Consider the following 22822-nt stretch of genomic DNA (forward strand, 5'->3'; position numbering starts at 1 on the left):
TTAAGAGCAGTATTGAAAAAAATTTAATTTTTGATAACATTGCTATTAAAACCTTTTTACTTTAAGAAAGGGACATTTCTCAGCAATAACTTTTTTTTTATTTATGCATACAAGAGCTGGGGTACAGGGCAGAGGTTTATTGGGGTGAGGGGTGGGGGTGAGAGGATTCACCAGAGACAGAGTAAGGAACAGAACAGGCAGACTGACAGAAACACACTTCTCAGCAATACCTTCTAATAAGCAAAGCAGTCCTTTGACTTTTTCTTATATTTGTAACTTTCATAGCTATACATATATACATACTATCTTTCACTTCACACTTTTAAAAATGCAATTGTTATTCAATACTTAGTTGTATGGTTTCCTTGTCAAAATCCAGATTTAATTATATTTTGGGGGTTCTTTTCACATAATGGGCGCAGCATTGGCAATTACTAGAAAGTATAAATTTCACTATGAATCTTTTTTCCTTTCTAATCTAAAACTTTTGGACTGAAGTTCTAGAAAATTTTTACCTTCAGATAGATTTAATTCAGTCACTGTGATTGCACCAACTTGAAGCATCATATTCACACTAGCCCCTCTTGCCCGCTGCTGTTCTTCATTCACAGAACTGAAGCTGCTCATGATTCATTGCTCACGACATGACTCTCCAACAAGAATTACTTGTCTTAGGTTCTTGGTGGTGAAGAATGCTTGATCCTTCCTCCTTCTGTCACGTGCATGCAGTTTCCTAGTTTTGATTATTGTGATCATTTATATTTGGGAGCACTTACTACATGCTCCCAGTCCATGATTTCCAAACAAGGCTGTGATAAGTCCTTTTGCATTTTTGGTTACCTTACATCTTTCTTCTAGCCTTTCATGACTGATTGATAAATGGATATAGGTTTTGTCATCAATACATAAGACAGCTAGGTTGCTATTTGTACACTGCAAACTGAAATCATCCTGCAGTTTTATAAGTAGATAGAGCATTCCCTGCACTCAAGAGGGTTTGCTAGTAGAGTTTTAAATAGTGCCAAAGACACATAAGAACAAAGCGTTCCCCTTTTGGGCTGTGGCCCATAAAGGCAGTTTGGGCATCAGAAAGAAAAGATTTATGCTCAAAAATGTCTTGCTTTCTCTCTTCCCTATTACCTTCTTGTGCCAAAGTTTGGAATTAAGTCAGGTTTGTCTGAAGTCAAGTTGTCTCTGCATATAGCAACTTGCTAAAGAAATGTGTTCAAAATGACGCAAAATACCACACGTTGGTGGTTGTTGAAGATTCCCCCAAATTCTGGCCGTTGCAGATAAAACAAATTAGTAGAAGTTTCATGTTTAAGTAAAGAATGTGGTTGACCTTACCCTGAGTCAAAATGATACCTTACCTAAGTCAAGATGAAACTGTTTGGGGGGGCCTCGGCGGGCCTTCTTGGTGGTGCAGAGGTTACCTTACCTAAGTCAAGATGAAACTGTTTGGGGGGGCCTCGGCGGGCCTTCTTGGTGGTGCAGAGGTTACATCTCGTCACTATAATAATTGCCAGCCACTGTGGCCTGAGTTCCATCCCTGACCAGGAAGTGAAAATAAATCTTAAAAAAAAAGAAAGAAACTTTTTCTGATTTCTGCCTCTGTTTCTTATTTCCCCCTCCTAACATATACACATGCCACTTTGCTTCCTCCCCCAGGTCTTGCTGAAATATTGCCTTTTCACTCCATACTGCCAGTTTTCTGACACTTGCTATTGTGGGGTATTTGTTGAACTGCTTGCACTGAATTTTGGGTTATAGCAAGGTTTCTAGTTTACTCAGTTTTTCCTGTATTTCTCAGTGCTTTATTAAAAATCTCATCTTATAAATTATTGGGCATTGATAGGGTTTGCATTTGTAATCAAATCTACTTTACACTTTGAATTACCTATACCATACACTTACCTGTTGACTTTCAATTATTAATTTTTAAAATACCTCAGGGTTGATTTTTTTTTTTAAGTGTAATATGGGAGTTTGCCTACACTGAAAGAAAACACTGACATACCACTTATATTTTGTCCAAGAGTTTCTACTTCAAATCTATTTAAAATGTTGACTCATTCTTTCACATATACTTAGGCAATTTCATGTGTGAAATCTTCTTTTCTATAAATCATTGAAATAGCCTGGAAACTTCATAATTTTGGAATTTCAGCCCTGTCTTCCACATCTCTTTTACTTGTGAAAATGGCATAAAATTTTAGGTTTTTTTTAAGATATATCTAAATTTAAGGTTCAAAGACTGTAACCTCTCTGGAGACCTGATAACCCTAACTGACTCCTCCAGAATTGTGTGTCTCCTATAATTGTCATGGGGCAGTGGCACCATCAGCTCTCTTAGCTACTGTGACTTTCAGATTTTTTCTTGCAGCCCAATAACTATTTTGAGTCTCTCAAATCTGGCAAGTAAAGCATCAGATCTCACCTTGGATCCTGGGCACAGAGGAGGGATGCGTTGCTGTGCTACAGCTGGAACCAGGATGGATTCCTTAACATAGATTGGTTCAGACAACACTAAGAACTCTTCCTGAATAATCCTGTTCAAAAGAGTATTGACCTTTTTTCACCTACTAGAGCATAGAAACAGCCTATGGGTCTTTTTAGAAGATCTGATCAGAAATGGAATGAAAGAGACAAAAGGCTCCATGGTGCTGCTGGCCAGACTCAGTCTCAGAGTCTCAACCTAATCACTCTTCTTTCAGAGTAGTTAGACTGAGAGCAGAGATTGCCCACAGAAGACCTAAGTCTATATGCTTTTATCCTCTGATTTGTACCTTAAGAATTTCCAAATTGTTCATTTTTGTAATTCAAGTTTAATCAGATAACTAGATCAGCCTGTACATGTTTGTTTCCAAAAATTAATTTCTGCACTTATTAAATGCTATTTAGAATCATTGTTTCTTTATTCTTAAGTTTTAGACATTTTTTAACCCCCTTTTGAACATTCTGGTCATATGAAGGTATTTATGATTGCCTATGTAGAACTCATGAAAAAGATCAGAAACAGGTGAATCCCATGAGACTTCTTTGACCTCACCTAAATAAGGGACCAGGAAAAAGACTAATTATAATAAAGTGAAAATCAAAATCAACAAGCAGCTACAATCCAGAGACACACTATGAGAGGTGAGGGATGGAGAAGGGAGTAACATCAAAACAAGGGGGGTGGGAATTGTATGGGGACTATAACCAAGATGAAAATGCATACATTGTACAAAAATGAAAAATGATGTAAAAATACATAAAATTATTAATAAAAAAGCAAAAAAAGCAAGTATCCCTACTTTATATGATGGTGAGACAATGTGGATAATACTTTGAAAACCAAAATTATTCTGATACACAACTTGAGCTTCCTTTACTATTTCAGTTCATATGAAAAGTCTAATCAAATTGCTGTTCAAATTCAAGAGAAAAGGCATTCTTCATAACTCATTCCTTCTTCCCGTTGTGGTTGAAAGATATATAACCTGCCCTCCAACTGTTTCTTGCAGACTTGGTGTTCCTGTTGGCTCAAAACCGGTCAGGCCTGCCCCCCATACCATCTTACTGCTTCTGTGGGACATTGAATAAAATTACTTCACCCTCTTTAAGTTTGACTCTCCTCATCTTTGAAATGGAAATAACTATGCTTCACCTTCCCTGCTTCCAGAATTTGCAAAGATTACATGTGACAGTGTCTCTGAAGTGTTTTCAGAAATGTTTTAGCAAAGCACTAAAATTTATGGTCCCATCATTTTGGAATTCTAAAGGATAGCCTCGTGATTCTCTCGATATTGGAATGGCCTTTGAGAGATTCAGTCATTTCAGGAGGCTGCGCACTGCAGTGCAGGGTATTGAGGGCAGCCTGTGTTCCCTTCATCCTGGTTTGGCAGCATCCTCCTGCTGTGCTTGTCTTACTGGAATTAGCAATAATGGTTAACTTCCTCAGGGCCTTGTGAAGTAAGTGCATTTGTATTACCGTTTTACAAATGAGAAGGCAGAGACCGTGAGAGGTGAGGTACTTGGCCACTAGTGTCAGTGAACCCCACATATGAACCCTGGTGATTTGACCCAGACCTTTGCCCTTAACATTTAGGAAAACCTCTTATGCATAATTTTGTATTTTTTTCAAATCCAGAGATGGATTTGAGCTACATCAGAGCACAGATTTCATTATATATTATTCATTCCCTTGTCTTGACTTCCATTGAAATAAAAATCATATGTAGTGATGACTTTTAGATCATGTTTAGGATATTTAAATATATAGGAAGTATCAGTGACACACTTTAACATTTTTCATCATTATTTGAAGTTCTTATAAAATGAGACCAGTTTTAAGTGCAAAGTAAATCTAGTAGCCCACATTGTGTGTTTGCTGTGCCAGAGAAGAGAGTATACTGGTCCAGGCTGCAAATATGGTTAAATTTTCTTAATATGGAGACCTTTGTTAGCTGAATGGGAGTACACCTGGAGACATGCTTTAAAGTGGACGTGGTTACCCTTGTGGACTGTTGGTAGGAATGCAAATTGGTGTGACTATCAGGGAAAACAATATGGAGTGTTCTCCAAAAAGTTAAAATTAGAACTACCATATGATCCAGCCATTCCACTTTTCACTAACTTGAAAAGCTAGAATGGTTAAAGAAAATGTGGTGTATAATGGTATGTAATTCAGTCATTAAAAAGAAAAAAAGGAAATCTTGCCATTTTCGACACCATGAATGGATCTTAAGAGCATTTTGCTAAGTGAAATAAGTTAGACTATAAGATAAATACCATATGAACTCATATGTGTGGGATCTTAGGGGTAAAAAGGCAAAAACAAATTGGTGATTGTTGGAGGTGGCGGTTGAGGGGGAAGGGAGGAGAGTAAAAATGGGTGGAGAAGGTCAAGGTACAAACTTATAGTTAGAAATTAAGTCATGAGGATGTAATAAGCAGCTTGGTGACTCATTAACAATGTATTGAATGTTTGAAAGTTGTTAAGAGTCGATTATTTTTTCATCACAAAAATAATTTTGTCATTGACAGATGTTAACTAAATTTACTGTGATCTCATTTCACAAATATGTACAAATATTGACTTATACCTGAAATGACACAATGTTACAGGTCACTTATACCCCAATTAAAAAAATAATCCTCATTGATAACACAGGTGGAAGGAATCCTCCGCCTTGTGGAAGGGAGAGGGAGACAGTGTGTGAAGCGTGGCATGACACAGGCATCATTTCTGTTTTACAGTTGTTGGTGGTAGAACTTCAGAAAGCTCAGGCAACCAAGTGATATGGGGCAGAATGAAAATGTTTGCTCTGTATTTACATACTCCTTTGTTGGCGCCTTCCCTCCACTCACACATGCTTGGATACCGCAGGCATTTTAAAATGTATTTCTTTACAGTGTAACCTAACTCTTTATAAATGGGCCTTGGGGGAAAAAAATAGTTTTCCTTTGCAGTAGTTTTAAATTTAAGCTCAATTCAGCATTTAGTTTGTTTTAGTTGTTGGTAATGCCTGTTTGAACTGAGATACTAGCGTCTGAAGCTAACATCCAATGCAGAGTATGGGTGAATGGACTCCAGTTCATTTACCCTCTTACTGACGTTTGTTCTCTACGAGGGAGGAAGATAATATAAGGATGCCTGCCTGTCAAACATGGGCTCTTTATTTCGCGTTCATTAGGCATCTCTTTTGAGAATTAAAGTGGAGTGGTTGAGAGAAGTCAGTAATCTCTCTAATCCTAGGCATCCCCCAAAACAAAGGAGATTATGTCTAAGCTTAACTCTAGAAAGGTCATTCAGGTAAAACTAAAATCTCCTTCAAGGAGAGATAAATATCTTTGCCCATAACTGTCTCTGACACTCCTTTGTTTTACCTTTGAAAATAGTAGTAGTACTACACTTGTCCTGTAAAGCTTACACATGCTGCTCGAGGGAACTTCCTTCCTCTGCTCAACTCAGTGCCTGTTTGTTTCACTACGTGTATACTACTGTGCTAGGAACTAGTTATCCCCAGATAAGAGCTGAGGCGGGGATAAGATCATCTGGTTCTTATGTTCTCTTGCCAGTTATTGATTATTGGTCGATAGTTTTGTGAGAAACACTTGGAGAAAACTGGGAGTTATTTATGGGTTCCACCTGGATTGGATATTACTCGTGTATACGCTGTTATGAAGATAGCGCCATGAGTAATTGTCCATTTAGAGAACAAATGATGTAGGTGATGGGGGGGAAATGAAGAAATACTGTGCTTGGAGAAAGTTCTCTTAATGAAAGTATGAGTTGACCCCTCCCCCAAAATAATGGTTCCATGTCAGAAAGTGATTATATTAGATGTACTTTTAGTACTATTAATAACTTGTGGAAAGTAGGATAGCCTTCATTTATATCTTAATATTCTACCATTGGGTGGAATCTTAAGTTCCACCTTTAGGATTAGGGTTTAGGGCTTCATGTGTTTTTCTCTAAAGATACTTTTGTTTAGTTGAACCCTATGAATTGTGCCTAGAATCTTGTACAGTCTCCAAGGATTGAAGAATAAACAAGGGGTTAGTGTTAGCAATTTTAATTCATATCCATACCTATGAAGGGGTAGTGAGGGAGATTCTAGCTCAGAGTCCTCCCTTGGGAGAGTGCCAGAACTTCCTGAAAGGAACAGAGAAAAATCCACAAAGGAGCCTAAGTCAGGGGTGATCCTTAGCCCAAGGAGAAGATGGTCAGCAATAGTGCGGCCACAGGGTGAGGACTGCAAGGGTGGCAGTGGCTTTCTCAAGACCAGCAGTTTTAGTGGGGTGGTGGGGATCAGAGCCACTTCGCTTGTGAAGGGATGACAGAGCAGTGCAGAAGCACAGGCACCTTGTGAGAGTTGGGAAGTTGGGGTGGGGGTGTGTGGTGGAAAGAGGCAGAAGCCCAGCGTGGTTGGGAAAAGCAAAAAGCATTTTGCAGTGGGTTTGGTTAGCTTTTGTTTTAAGGCTAGAAGAGGGGAGAATGCTTCTAGGCTAAAGGGATGGAGCAAAAAGAGGAGGTTCTTTTATTAGCATGCTTTTCAGAAACACTGACATTTCTCAAGGAGGAGACTTGCAGGGTGCTTGACTAGATGGTGAATAGAAAGCCAGTCTGTGATTAAAAGTTGGCCACAGTTATCAAATTGGTAGATAGGAGTTTTCTTTGTTTTTAAGTTACTGTAGTTCATGGTTTAACAAAACATTCATTCACTCAAAAGTTTGTTAAGAATTGGTTATATGCCAGGCAGTAGAAATATAGCAGTGGTGGAACACAAAAATCTCTGCTCTCATAGATACTAGTTTCTAACAAAAACATGGTTGCAAATGTGCTTGGACCCTATTTCATGGTTTCTAGTTGCACCTTTTTTTTTTTTTTTTTAATGTTTTGTAGCCCTCACTTAGGATGACATGAACACAAACAAGGAAGTGATCTTCCTTATCCCAAGTTTTCAGAGCATTGCTTTCTTTTCAAGTCTTCCAGCTGGTTCTTGCATTTTTTACCTCCTTCCTGGTGGTCCTTTGTAGCTACCTCAGAGAAATATTGTCCCTATTCCACTTTAACTTGGCCATGTGTTCCTGACTAATAGCCAGATTTTGCTGTTGAAGGTCTAGGACACACCTGGGGAGGTGATCCCAGAGTACTTTCCTAGTAATAACAAAGTGTCAACGTATTAAAATTATTTATTTTTAGAAAAACAATTTAGAATCTATTTAGAAATATCCCTATAAATATTACTGTCTTGCATAACTGATAAGTTTTCTTAGATAGAAAGTGGAGACAATATGGCTGATACTTTTACCTCCACCTCAGGGTTGAGAGTGATTTGTTACTTATCTATGGCTAGAGATTATGGCATTGATGAATCATGTCTCCTACATATTTTTTGAGGTTTTGTCATGTTGTGTGTGTGGATATCATACTGTTCTGGGAAAGTTGTTGAGAACAGTTGCTTTAGCTATTGAGCATTTTGGCCATCCATTCAGCGAACTTCGTTTAAGAGAAGGGCACCAGGCGCATCCCGTGCAGCTCACCACCCTGGGAATGCTTACTTGGGTCAATGACCAAAATTAATTCAAGTCCCACTTTCATGTTTACCTAAATTTGTTTGAATTTAAAGTTGTAGTTCTATTTGCAACATAAAACTGTTAGACTGCACCTCCCTCCCAATCTTGGAATAAAATTGACATTCGGGAAACAGGTGCTCTTTTTCATGCTCATACTGTGTTTTCAAGAGCATCCTGCAGCTGTATTCCCCCCAAACTAGGAGACTCCAAATTTGAGTATTCTGGATTTGGGGTTCTAGCTCTGCCCTTCCCTGGGCACACTCATTTCATTAACAAGCCCCCCATTCCCCTCTGCAGCTAGTTCTCTTTCTTCTCAGGTTGCTTTCCTAATAGGACATAGTCTCATGGCTTCTATTCCTACTCTTGAAGACATAAAATCTTTTGGAATTTTCTTCAAGACTTCTTATTCCTGTTGACCACAAGAAAATCAACAGACATTAGCAAAATTGGGTACATGGACAAGTTCCAAATTTATGGGAACTGAAATGGAGATGAGTTGGGGCTCATGATTCTTAGCTTCTTCTCTGGACAAGTCTTTGTTTTCCTGGTCATGAAATCACCCTTCTCGCCTCTGGTGCGCCAAGCTCTTCTCCCCTTCTGCAGTGCCCCTAGAACAACTGGTGGATGCTTGCTTACAAAAAGGCTACAGTAAAGCTTTTTTCACACCTTAGAGATCTTTCCTATCTGGAAGATCATATTGGAAAGTCATTGCATCCTCACAGCCTGCCATGTTCAATACCAGCATCTGAGTCAGTACTGTTAGAATGGAAGGTAAGACATAGGACTTGCTCTCAAGTAAAATACAGCCCATGGGGAAAGATTAGTCTGTCCCTTTATGCAGGACGTATTTATTGAGCATCTTCCATACACAAGCTTCTGCTAGGGCAAGGGACATTTCTGGCTTCAGACCTCACAGTCAAGTGTTAGAGACAATAAGTAAAGGGCCCTAACTCCCTCAGCTGAGATAGAGGAGTTGTGACTGGAGAGGGGAGCCTAAAGGCAGCATCTGGTGGTCCTAAAACTTAAGCAATGAGGTGAGACTACATTGTATTGTGACCATTGCTTCTGTATACTAGATAAATTAAAATTTTAGTCACTGTTAGATTTGTTTCCAATTTTCGGCTTAAAAGTCAGTAATGAATTGAGTTAAATTATTCTAGGTAAAAAAGAATATTCACATGCTTGCTCCTGAAAAGGAGTTGTCATGTTTAAAAAAGGATTAATACTATTTATATATATTACAAGTAAAGTCCTTTGCACCCTATCCATTCAGACTCTTTTTCTTTAATAACTGAATTCATTAAAATTAGGAAATGGTTATTACGAATGTCTTTTGAAGTACATACCAGACTAAGTCATAAGTCACAACCTGCCCCATTAAAATAAATTCAATTATTTGGTTCTGCTAATTTGTAGCTTTTGCTACAGTGAAAAGAATTTGACATATTTGTGAACACCTACAGAATTCCACTGAAATGAAGAATATATTACTTAGGTAGACAGAAAGGAATGATTCAGACTACATTTGGGACAGATTGTCGAATGAATATGCCTTCTAGTGGGCAGATGACATCTTTGATATTTATATTTGCTTGTTACATATTTAAGGAAAGAGTGCCACCTACTGAATGAAGATTTTTTTTCCCTTCCCTCCATTTCATTCCTAGAATGTTGTTTCACTTTGAATTCTTAGTTTCTCCAACTCTGTACTACAACTAATTCCAGTAGGTAGCTTATGCCAAACTATGAACAAAGAAGTTATGTTTACTCCTGATCCCATCTTCCAGTGGATTAACCAGGGAGGCTAGCATTCTTAGAGGAAGTTTGGCCTCCAAAACCAGTTGTAGAACCTGAGCATAAGCATGATTCAGCACTTCGCAAGTTTCAAAACTTTCCCATTATTTTAATGTATTACCTGGCCCCAAAGGGGTTTTGTTTGTTTTGTTTTAAGCTGGATATTTGGATAGTCAGTGAGAAGGAATTAGGTGAGCAAATCACTGGGAAGAAATCACCCCAAGGAATAACTGAAGGGGCCTGAGGATTATATGTCATTGGTCCAGATCTAGTGGGAAGACCTCAGTGTCCTATGAAATAATATTAGTACAGAAATTGTTTGATCATGACTTGGTTGTAGGTCATGTGGGAAGTTTTCTGAGGCAAGTCGTAAATGCAGATACCCACTTCCAGTATTCCTCCATCCATGTGGATTGGTAGTTCTTTTTTTTTTTTTTTTTTAAGATTTATTTTTTATTTATACAAGAGCTGGGTACAGGCCAGAGGCATGCCCGCTGCTCCCCTCAGCAGTGCTTTTGGTCTGTCTGCCTGTTCTGTTCCCAGCTCTGTCTCTGGTGAATCCTCTCACCCTCCCACACCTCTGGCCTATACCCCAGCTATTGTATAAATAAAAAATAAATCTTAATAAATAAATAAATTTTAAAAAAATTCCCAGTCAAGAATTTTCACAGAATCTGTAGATCATATGTGGACCACATCAGTGGTAATATTGATGGTAATATTAAGAAAGGATTCTCACATTTGGAAACACTGGGAGCCACTGGACTATAGGGATGGCAAAGAATATTTATGCTAATGAAACGATTAGCAACTGCTCTTCAGATTTAATAATAAAAGGGAGTTTGTATCAAACTGTATATTTTTATATTATATCTACCCCCCCAAGGAATATAGAACTTGTAGAGTGACATTAATAATGAATCAAATATCCACACTTGAATGACCCTAAAATACTATCTCGTGGTCTGCTCTGATTTGTAAGTTCTTGAATTCAGAAAGCTTTGTGTCGCTTAAGCTCATGTAGCTGACAAATGGCACTCAGTACTTCACTCTGAATCTCCAGATGCCCCAATCCTGATATTTTTCTTGCTTCCATGAGGCCTCCTGTGATGTAGGGAGTAGTAATTCAGTGGCACCTATTTATTTTTAAGGAAATATTTCAGTCAGGCAGAAAAATATGAAATAAAATATAAGAGAATAGTATGATGAGGGCCTCCCCAGTGGCGCAGCGGGTTGAGCACAGCGCTGTGAAGCTGTCCGTAGCCTCTGCAGCATGGGTGTGATTCCTGGCCAGCCAGGGAAATACCCACATGGCACAGCAGACCTCTCCTGTCATGCTTGCTGCTCCCCTCAGCTGTGTATTTCGTCAGTCTGCCTGTTCTGCTCCCCACTCTGTCTGAGTGAATCCTCTCACCCACCCACACCTCTGGCCTGTACCGCAGCTATTGTATAAAAAAAAAAATCTTAAAAAAAAAAGCCAAAAGAGAATAGTGTGATGAACAGCCTTCCTTCTCTATTTAACAATGTAAATATTTTATCACATTTGCTGGGGTTGGACTGTGGGTGTGTGTGCATTAAAGAAACTGTTAGACAGGCGGTACCCTTCCCTCCTCCTAGCTCTGTCTTGGTATCACGCAGGTGGTAGACCACCTTGTGTGGCAGCCTTCACATTCCAGGTGTCTCTGGTCAACACTGACACCTCCTGAAATTTGAAGAAAATAGCTGTACTTTGTACTTCCATCTGTTTTCCAGTGAACATATTGTTAAAAAAAAATTGTGACCCAGCATAGTGCAGAAGAGGGAAGACAGGGTTTTGGAGTCAGGGCGACCTGGTTTTATAACTCAGAATTCTCACTTAGATTAATCCCCACTTAATCTGCCTGCTACTTCTGTGCTTTCCTTTAAAATTATTCAGACACCATCTTCTCCGTAGATCTTTCCAGGACTCACCACTAGATATAGTTAGGGGCGGACATCTACTCCATCCTTGCAGTTGTTTATGATAATGTAAAAATACTTCTTTTATTGCAGAGGTGGTATTGTATTTTCCCTGTTTTGCTAGACTAGGCACCTAGAGAAATAGAAATCCCCTCTTATTCATCTCTTGTTTCTTTATTCCACTTTGTATCTCTGTTCCTAGCCCAGAGCTTACACGGAGTAAGCAAGTGTGCCAGCATTCATTGAACAGTGTGGTTTTCTAGCATTAAAGCATAGAGAAGAAAAGCTACATTTGTCAGGAAGTCATTCTTCCTCATTCTGAGCATCCCAGTTAACATGCCATTCCACCAGCTAGAAGAAAGTACTATAGAAATAGTACTAGCTGTTCTATGGGTTTGAAAGAAACTATTCTCCTAGCAAAGGCTGTAAAGAGGGCTTTGTGCTCTAATTCAGTGCTGTACCTTCTCCATTAATCTAGGGCCAGGCAAAACAATTCAAGGGTTGTTAATATAGAAGGTGCTCAAAATGTTAAATTTTAACTTTAAGCCACTTTTCTTAAACTGTGGAAGAAGAATATTACAGTAACAGGCTATTTCTCCCCAATTATTAACTTTGTTTATTTGATCTCTTGCAAGAAAACTTAAACTGCCACTCTTCTTTAAAGGTAACTGATTTAGTAAAAATGTAATCACATACCCTTTTGGAAAAGGTTCCAAAGAAAAATATATACCCATGCCTCCATGTAACACTGACTGGGAATCTTTTTGATGAAAACCAGCATGGTGACAGCCATCTTTTCTTTAACCCTAAGTACTTGCTTCTGTGTCGTGAACTAAAGACCTGTGCTGCTAGATGAAGGACAGGTCACACCGCCTTGCTGAAAACTGCCACACAGCAGTGGTGTGAGGAGTTCCAGCCTGCTTCTCTACTGCAATGTAAAAGCTCACTACATTTATGAATCACTTCTCTTCTAAACATTCCCAACCCTAGATTTATCAAGTAGCACAAACGGGAAATTCTTGAAAGGAAATACACATTTAGCCAAATACTGTAAAAAATTAGCATCCTTTTCCTTGCTTACTGATCTGTGTTCAACAATTAAGGAAGAGGATGCTCATAACATCCCATTTTTTTCCCAAAGGTTTCTAATGGTTCTTTGTCAAGTAGCAAGGACACAACAAAAGAAGGAATAAACAGGGGAATTTTTAGCACTGAATATCAAAAGAATACAAACCTACAGAATTAAAAGTATCTGAAACTTTCTTGAGTTTCTGTTGGAAAGGAACAAATGAGAAATGGGACATACTGGTCTTGAAGTCCCTTTGTAAATATTTGCCCTGAGAAAATAATTACATTAAATCTGCTGGTAGATCTTCTGAGTTCATGGGTGAAAAGAATAGTGTGAATTTTCCACCTGACAAGGTGGGTGGAGGAATGGTAGTGTTTAGACATAGGTGATTGCTTTTATGAGTGAGAAATGTATTTTTGAAAAATATTTAGTTTAAGTAGTAAACATTCCAGTGACAGCTAGTAACTATTTCAGTCCATTTGTTTTGTCTGTCAGCGGTAGCAGAACAGCATTGTTTTTCTGTCACTGGTATTTTCATTTATTTTGTGAGATGATGAATCTTACAAAGACACGAGACTCATTTCTGTCTAGTTCATTTTTACAGTTCTCACTTGTCTGCACAAATACTGCCATCAAATTTACTTCATAATATGTGACCTGAAGTCATTGAAATTCACTGAATGTGAGTCTTTGTCATTGTAGAACTGACAGCATGTTGATTTCACTTTAGTATAATTTCTTTTATGCCCACACTTGAGGGGTGTTAATTCGAAGCCATGTCTCTCTTCACCTTTCCTAGTTTTTCTCCTTGGCTGCTTTTTTAAAAATATATTTTCTGATTTTAAATTGCTAGTCTTTTAGGATTTTCATTTCTTTACTAACCTAATTTGATTCATCCTGTTTTCTTTAAAATTCTTACCAATTTTAAATAGTCACTACGTATTCTTGATTGTTTCTGCATCAGTTCTTGCCACTAGCCTTGAATTTTGCAGTAGAGAGAGGAATCGTCCCATCTGAATTATCTTTTTCTCCTGGCAAGTTTTAACTTCTACTGCAGTTTGACATTTTCTTGATCTGCTAGTCACATACATGCCAGTACATATGGGTTGTCATCTATGTGTCCATTGATTTCTTGATAAAATAGTCAAACTGGTTTCATTCTCATTTCAGTTTGTTGATTTTTATATTCATCTTGCACATTTAGAAGGAAGAATGATCCTTTTTATAGATTTGAATAGAACATCAGTTCCACTATTGGGTGATGTCATCAATGATGCATATTACACTGATTTGTTTGTGGCACATTAATAACTTGAATGTAGTGACTTTTAATGAAATCTGCCAACTGTGTCTGAGAGACATGGATATGCTAATAAACATATGAGCCAAGCTTCTTCGTTGCTGCTTTACACTTTTTTCTGGACTAGGCAGGTGTAAAGCAGTGATTTAAAAAAAAAAATCTTGGGCCTCCCCGGTGGCGCAGCAGGTTGAGCACAGTGCTATGAAGCTGTCCACAGCCTCTGCAGTGCGGGTTCGATTCCCGGCCAGCCAGGGAGAGTCCCACATGGTGCGGCAGACCTCTCCTGTTGTGCCCGCTACTCCCCTCAGCAGTATATTTCGGTCGTCTGCCTGTTCTGCTCCCCACTCCCTTTCTGGTGAATTCTCTTACCCTCCCACACCTCTGGCTTGTAACCCAGTGCTTGTATAAATAAATCAATCTTAAAAAAAAAAAAATCTCTTTGTATTCTATCTTTTTTCTTTGTTTATCTCTTACCTCAGCCACAGGAAACACAGTCCCTTTAGTTTGATATTTAACATATAAACATGTCCACTTGAAAGTCTAGTTTCGTGTTTTACCTCTCTTTGGAGGCTTTTGAAGTATAATCCAAGATGTTTATATGTTAATTTTAACAGTGTTTACTTTTCTTACAAGGCAGTTTTATCAAATTCATGTTTGCATATTCCTATTTTGTGATAAAGAAAGGTGCCTTTTAATCATAAAATAGTCTTGACTAAAATTAAATGAAAATGAGACTCATAAAACAACTTAGAATCTGTTTTATTTTGTAACTTAAAAATGTACCATCTATTCATCATAACAGTGTCTTCATTAGTAGCTACCAATATTTTATGTATGTTTAAAAATTTCGTTTTAATGGTGTCTGAAATTTGTAATACCCTTGGTTATTATCGGTATTCAGTTACTTAGCAATCTAGTTTACTTAGCATTTGTAGAATACAATTTTCTTTTGAGTCACTTGTCTTCTCTAGTGGGCGACTTTGAAGTAAGTAGTTTACTCTGTAGATAGTAGGTCACAAGTAATACGCTACCAAAAAAAAAAAAAAATATATATATATATATAGTGTTGGTACTTTAAGACAGATTTAATGCTGTCTGATAACCTTCTGCCTTCTGTAAACTCCATCTCATATTTGTAAAATAATTGTTAAACCAGTCTTTTACAAATAATTTAGAAGTAGGAGAACCTTTTGACTATTCTTCTTGTTATCTTTGAAGTTGTTAAAATGTTTCACAGGCAATTATGGTTTGAATGGGCTATGTGTGTCTCTTATGTGTACTGGGTTCAACATTGGCAGTGTTATTTCCAAGATCTTTGTTAATTAGAAGTGATGATAAGACACTCTGACTCTGAATCAGCAGATGCTTATAAAGTCCATGGCATCTGTTGCTGTGGGTACTTGTAAAGCACTTGCACTTTTCTTGTCTAGGTTGGCCTCCGTCAGCTAGAGAGCAAGCATCTGCAATAAGATTATCCATTACTAGATTCATTTGGTTTAATTTTGGTTAATTTCCTAATACTCTTCATGTGTTTATATCGTCCTACTTTTCAAAATCTGTAATTTTTACTGGAGGATAACTTTAATCTTAAAACTGAAATCAGAAATCTTAAACTGGAAATCTGGATGATATTTTAATAGAAATTAATCAATCCATGGTTTCAAAAAAATTGGCCTTAATATGTAAATGACATTTTAGAATAGTGTATAAATATGATTTGATCAAAATCACTAAGCTGGTTGTGAACTGCTTATATGATAATTTCTGATAATAAATAATAAATTACATTATCATTTTTGTTATTTGACCTCCATATTATTTAACTTTTGATATAGTTAACCAGGCTGTGACCATGGCCATGTCACCCAACATCAGATGGTAACTACCTTGTTGAGTTGTTGGGAGGGTGAAGTAAGGTAATACATACAAAGTACATAGCACCTTTCCTGGCATGTAACATTAACTTTTTCTGTTGTGACATAAGTTTGGGGGGGGGGTTTCCAAATCACTAGTTATTGACTAACATTTTCATGCTAAAGATGAACTTTTACAAAACATCATAGTGTATCTGGTAGGATGTTTTTGAGTGTTTATCAGATACTACCAGAGTGATGTGTTGAATTAGTCTTTTAATCCAGCTCCTTGGGAATGAAAGAGAGAAACATGTTAGGGTTTATTTCAATGCAGAGTTAAAGACCCATGACATTTCTCCTATGGCAGTGCATGCACATGGCTTCTGAATAACTTGGCCGTTGACCATGTGGGGAAGTACAAACGTAGCTGCAGGTCCTCTAGCTGAACCCCGGGGACTCTCGTACAACTCTCACATTTTCTTTTATTGCTTCTTCCCCTCTCTCCATCTCTGATTGCATCTTCGCTCTATTTTCTCTCTTTTCTTCTTTATTCCTATCTCATTATTCCTACTTACTACTTTGCTTTTTTCCTATATTCCAGCACCATTCTTCCTGCAATGACACTATTCATGTATCTTTCACTCACACTCCCAGAGAGAGCGATTTCATTAAGATGCTCACTGCCTTACACTAGGTCTGTGGGCCAGTGCACATTACAGGCCAACTGTGGAATGCAGGATGGGTTCAGATGTATAAAGTATGGTGTCCTGAGCATCAGACACCACCTTCACAAGAGGAGATGGTGTAGCTGCTTAACTCTGGTTTCTCAGAACAGGAGGGGCAGCAGTTAGATGCTTTTTGTGACCTGTCCTAGACATTTGGAAATGATAGGAAAATGGATAAGATGTTTTAATCTGCTATGGAAAAGTTCCCAATGTGCTAAGGAAAGCAGAAACTTAAATGCTCCCATTTATGCTGTAATAATCAATATCAGTATACTGGGGCAGAGTGGCTGACTGCCATAAAACCAATGGTAAGACGTTCTTTACTGAGGGCATATGAGATGACAAAAGATATTCCTGTCAGGGGAAAAACATCATCTGCAAAGGTGAAGATACATCAGACATCTTAGTGTGCTTCTTAGGAAAGGAGTATTTTAGTGCTGTGAAAAAACAGCAGTGGTTGGCATTTAAGGGAGCCCCGGAAGAGGGTCTACTACATGATACCGATGAGGTGATTCAGAAGACTGGAAGCAGAACTAGGAAGGAATTTCCTGGAATTCAAGAGGGGAGAGTTATAAGTCCACGATGGATTAGTTAAAGGGAGGACCAAGTGGCTTCATTGAGAAGGAACCATTGAAGCATCTCGGGTTTTAGCAGGTAAATTCTGTCCATCTAGAAAGAAACTTAATCTCAGGGAGAAAGGTTCTTAGAAGCACTGGGTCTATTACAAATTCATTCTGAGGAATGTTTAAAAACCAAAAAAAAACAAGGAACTAAACCTCATGTTTTTGTAACAAATAGGAAAGGGAGGTGAAGCTTAATCAGTAACAATGGTGAAGTTTCTCATTTATCTTGCTAACATTTTATTTTTTTAAGTCTGAAGTAATTTTCCAAAATACATGTTTGTTTAGGAAAAAAGTTAGAAATAGCAAGGTTTTATTTTAGCTAAAATAGCAGGTATAGTCCTAGGTAATAGGTATGGCCAAAATGACTTCAAAATAGTCATGTTCAACCAAAATGGACCAGCAGTATTTCTACTCCCTTGATTTTGCAGCTCTTTAGATTGTTTAGGTTAACAAAACAATGCTGTTTCCTGCTATAGCTATAATATTAGTTGGATAATATGACAAATCTTTGCTATATACAGGTATACATACACACAGGCATGTGCACACACCTACTGTATATTTGATATATATAAATATATATTTATAAAATATATATAATATAAAAATATAAATATATAAAATATATATTTGCGTATATATATATAAGGACTATACATTAGTTATAACAAAACAATAAAAGTGAGAAAAAGTTGTTTTTCTTCCCACTTTTGTTTCTGTTTCAGAGGCTAATGAAACTTAGTAGATAGCAGATAGCATTCCCCCCCCTCCCCACAAGTAGAATAGGATTTACTGTAAATTTCTTTGAATCAAAGATCCTTTTGATTGTAAATTGCACCGTTTATATATAATGAAGAAAGGGAAAAAACACTTAATAATTACAACACCATTTAATTTTAAGAGGCATTCAGATTTCAGAGATTAAAATGTGAAAAAAACAATTTAGAATTAATGATACATAATTATTACTTGTGAAGACATTAGAAAACCTTGGTTTATCTTTGCAGATTAATTTAGCAACTGTGAATCTTGCTGTTTTAATAACATTTAAATCGTAAATTTAGTCTTGAAGACAAAATTATAAAGAGATTAAATGACTTAAGTATTCATTAAATTTTAAAACTGGGACGGTCCTTAGGGCTGCCAAAGGTGTTAATAAATGATCATGCATGTAATATATGTTTTAATTCCTCTTATAAGGCATTCTTCGATGCTGGGTATATACAGTGGTGAATAAAACATTGGTCCCTGCCTCATGGAGTTTACAGTTCATGAGGGAGGTTTGCAAATTGTAAGGGGCACTTTAAAGAAAAAAGTGCAGCTGTGAAAGAAATGAAACTAGGGTTTCCTTATTGAGGTCGGAAAGGTTTCTGGGGTGTTGAGGACAACATAAAGAGCAGATAGAATCAACCAGGTGAAAAATAGGTAAATAGGAAACAAAGTGGGCCAAGACTAAGCAGTGAAAAAAAAACAGAAGAATTACAATCAATGGGATCTTTGATTCAAAGAAATTTACAGTAAATCCTTTTCTACTTGGGGGCAGTGGGGGGGGGGGAAGTCCTATCTACTCAGTTTCATTAGTCTCTGAAAAAAACCAGAAGCAGTGACAAAAACAAGGGTGGGGTCATTTGAGGTCGGACCAGATGGTGCAGCACCTTGTAGACCCGCGGGGGGGGGGGGGGGGTGTAGATACCGCTAGAGCATTTTTTTCAGTGGAGAAAGTGACCCTGGCTACTCTGACCGGAGTAAGACTGAAAGCAGATTGCTACTTCATATCAGGTAATTAATTCAGCAAATGAACTGGGGAGTTGTGAATGGATGTTAAGTTTTCTTACACTTAATTTCCCAGTATTTGTTTTAATCCGTATTCATTTTTATCCAACATTCTGTTTCTGGGCATTTATTCTAAAGAAATAATCCCAGATATGTACAAAAGCTCAGTCACTAGTATGCACATCCCTTTTTATTTATAATAAGAAATTGGTTTAAAATATTATAATCTTAAACAAGTGGAAAAGAAAGAGGCAAATGATGCCTACACTTAAAGAACTCATCCAGGAAGGTTTGCTGAGACGGTCTTCTATGGGTCTGGGTGGGCGCCAGAGAGAGACACACACTGATGATAGAGGAGAAGAGACATTCATAAAACAAATTAAGGGGAGAAGAGACATACAAGGACAGAGCAAAGAAGATAAGCACCTTTGCCAGCGAGTGCAGGAGCTCCTGGTGTAAATATGCAATGCAATTCCACTGTGTGACTTTTAAAAGTTTTTTTTTTTTTTTTTTAATCTTGCCAGGGAAGCTCAGGATGCCTTTCAGCATTGTTACTGAAGGGGAAGGTGTTTGCCTTTCAAACTAGGGAGCTGTAAGTGAATTTTTGGTATGCAGTCAGCTCAATAATTCAGTTATCTATAAACCTGAACTTCCTTGAGCAAGTATTGATTGAGCAGGATGATTTGAGAAAAAGCATTTATGTTTCTGGTCTCTCTCTACTCTCCCACTCTGCCTGCCTCCCTTTGCCTTCTCTCTGCCCCTCACCTCCTCCTCTTTCCTTCTTACTCCTCTTTCTCCTCCTGAAATCTTAACCTTCACTCTCCTTTCTGTCTTCCTCCTGCCCCTAGTATTTATACCTTATGAACTAATCAGAGCGGGAAAAAATAGCCAAACACTTCTAGGAAATGAAGAAAAACAACCAAACATTTCTAAGTATATTCCTTTTTTCCTATTTTTCTTTCTTCCCTTCTCATTTTTTCCACTATTTTAATTCTTTTGTTGCCCCTTTCTTTTGTTACCTACAGTGGAAAATATTCTACTGTATGTTCTTAATGCCCTTTTGCAAATTTCATATGTTAATTGCTTTCTGCATGCCTAAAAATATCTCAGCCAGTCTTTGACACAGGGATTTAACATAGTGGTTTCCATTTCCCTCAGAGTATTGATGCTTCAGTGATACTAGTTAACTGTGTCCTTTCAGTAGACTTTTTGCTGGTTCTCTAAATATACTGCTGCTTCATTGTTAGGATTAGCTGGAAAATTCCTAGTAGAGTTTGAATTTGACATTTTGGTAAGCTTGCAGTTATCATCTCTGGTATTTCCTTGAGTATTTCCTTTTCCTATCAATGTAGAAAAATCACTGTTCTGTAGCTTTATAGAATTTCCAAAATAGTTTTTGAATTCAGCTTAGTATTTTTAAAGTTGTTACTTTTCCCAGAGTACAATAGCTTTAATTGTTTTCCTTATGAAGCAAGGTTTAAGGTCCATATATAAAATGTGTTGCATGCAACTACATGTGGATATGGGTATATTTTGAAATTAGTGGATGATTTACCTATCAGGCTTTGTAGAATCAATTCTTGAAAGTTACTATCTTATAGGTTATTTTATAACTCTATATTATATTATAGAGTAAAGGTAAAAATATACCACTTAATATTTTTTATATGGAGTACCCCAAATATTTTGTTTGTTTTTTGGTGGAATTACTGGTCTGGGAATATCCAATTTAATTATTTAAGCTTTGGGAAAATAACTGTAAGATGATAGATAAATGCCGTTGGATTTCCCTTAGCTTATGAAATATTTATTTAGCTTATTTTAAAAAATGAGCTTATCTACCAAATACTATCATGTCTACTTAAAGCCTTGGAAATCCTTAGATAAATTGGAAGTTCTTGGAAGAATGGGAGTAAAATACTCCTCTGAACATTTGTGTGTTACATACATGAGTGTGTTAGAGTGGTGTAATTTAAAACAATGTAGTCTTCATGAATGTGTTCGTCAATGCATTGCTTAGGATTCATGGTCTGCATTTATATTATTTGTAAGCCTGCACCTTCTATATTCAACCTTTCTTGCTAAGGCATTATCGAACTCATATTACCAGACAATATTCAACACTATCCATTTTATAAATTCAGCAGTAACATTCTACATAATTCATGATATTTTCATACCTTGTTTATAATATTTTTAATAACTTATTATTTCTCTTTTTATTACTTTTTTAAGATTTATTTATTTTTATACAAGAGCTGGGGTACAGGCCAGAGGTGTGGTGGGGGAGGGGTGAGAGGATTCACCAGAGACACAGTGGGGAACAGAACAGGCAGATGACCAAAATACACTGCTGAGGGGAGCAGCGGGCAGGACAGGAGAGGTCTGCCACACCATGTGGGAATCTCCCTTGCTGGCTGGGAATTGAACCCGCACTGCAGAGGCTGTGGACAGCTTCACAGTGCTGCGCTCAACACGCTGTGCCCCCCAGGAGGCCCTTGTTTAATAATCTTAAGGGTTTTTAGCAGTTATCTCTTCATTGCTTGTCCAATGAAAGTGATCAATAGAACCATAATGTTCTATTTGTTCTTGGAAATTATTTTTCATATATACAACTCATTCTCCTTGTTTCTCTCTCCATTTCAGTCGTGAGATGGAAAATAAAGAAACTCTCAAGGGGTTGCATAAGATGGAAGACCGCCCAGAAGAACGAATGATCAGGGAGAAACTGAAGGCAACCTGTATGCCAGCGTGGAAGCACGAGTGGCTGGAAAGGAGAAACAGGAGAGGCCCTGTGGTGAGTGGCTGTGGGTTACCTGCTGCATGGAAGAAAGCACACGAAGAATGGAAGATTAAACATAAATTGGCCCTCTTATAAGCTCCCCCCGCCCCTTTTCTTCATTTTTAATGCAGTAGTTTTATTTGCTTGATATTCTAGCCACTTGGAACAAACATAGCTCTAACTACAGTCATTAAGCAAGTCTGCTATTCTAGGAACGAAACTGGTTGGTTAGGAGAGAGAGTGCTTCAAGCAACACTGCCCCTAATGTCAGTATCTAAAATTATTTTATTGGAGATTTGTATGGTGCTTCAAACGTGACCGTTTCTCCAATTTTATATTTGTGTTTTATCTCTAAGATAGAATTCAGGGATCTTAATTCCAGAAATCTTCTAGGAAAGCAGAAAAAATTAAAGTAGACTCATGGGGTTTAAGATAAATTAAAAAGATGCCCAGGGTTTGGGGTAAGAAAATCTAGATTCCCAAGTCTAGGAAAGGTAGACAGACATAAGCCATCCTTTGCTGTTGTTACTCTCTTCTAAAGTGTAAGAATAGTTTGAAATTTGCTTCTTCAGCCTTATAAAGGGAGAAGTCAATTTCAGTCGTTAAAGTGACCCAGTATCAGATTACACCATGCAAGTTTTTGTTTGTTCTTTGTAAACAGAGATGGGTAAGTTTTCACCAAGGAAAGGTGTGTAGGAAGATGTGGATTGTGGGGAGAGTGTGAGTGAAAGCTCAGCAAGAGGACTGGGTGGGCACGGGACTGACTAGTAGAACAGTAGTAGGGAAAAGGCCAGTAAGGTTTGCTGAACTTTGACAGCACTAAGGCTACAGAATTTGACCCTTTGATCATAGCTAGATTAGGTTGAAAGTCCTAATTGTTTTAAAAAAACAAACAGGTTTT

At 37.6% G+C, this 22822-nt stretch overlaps 1 protein-coding gene across 1 annotated transcript in view; it reads left to right on the forward strand.

The window, feature by feature from the left end:
• The window catches only part of MAP3K1 (mitogen-activated protein kinase kinase kinase 1), a gene marked incomplete at its 3' end in the record, with an annotated part of 63266 nt that overhangs the window by 16813 nt on the left and 23631 nt on the right, over window positions 1-22822 (forward strand). The window contains exon 2 of the mRNA XM_084233259.1: window positions 21786-21936. Coding sequence (XP_084089385.1) covers window positions 21786-21936 — 151 coding nt within the window. The remainder of the gene's footprint in view (window positions 1-21785; window positions 21937-22822) is intronic.

This window comes from Talpa europaea (genome assembly GCF_964194135.1).
Source record: "Talpa europaea genome assembly, chromosome: 5".
In the NCBI taxonomy this organism is placed as follows: domain Eukaryota; kingdom Metazoa; phylum Chordata; class Mammalia; order Eulipotyphla; family Talpidae; genus Talpa; species Talpa europaea.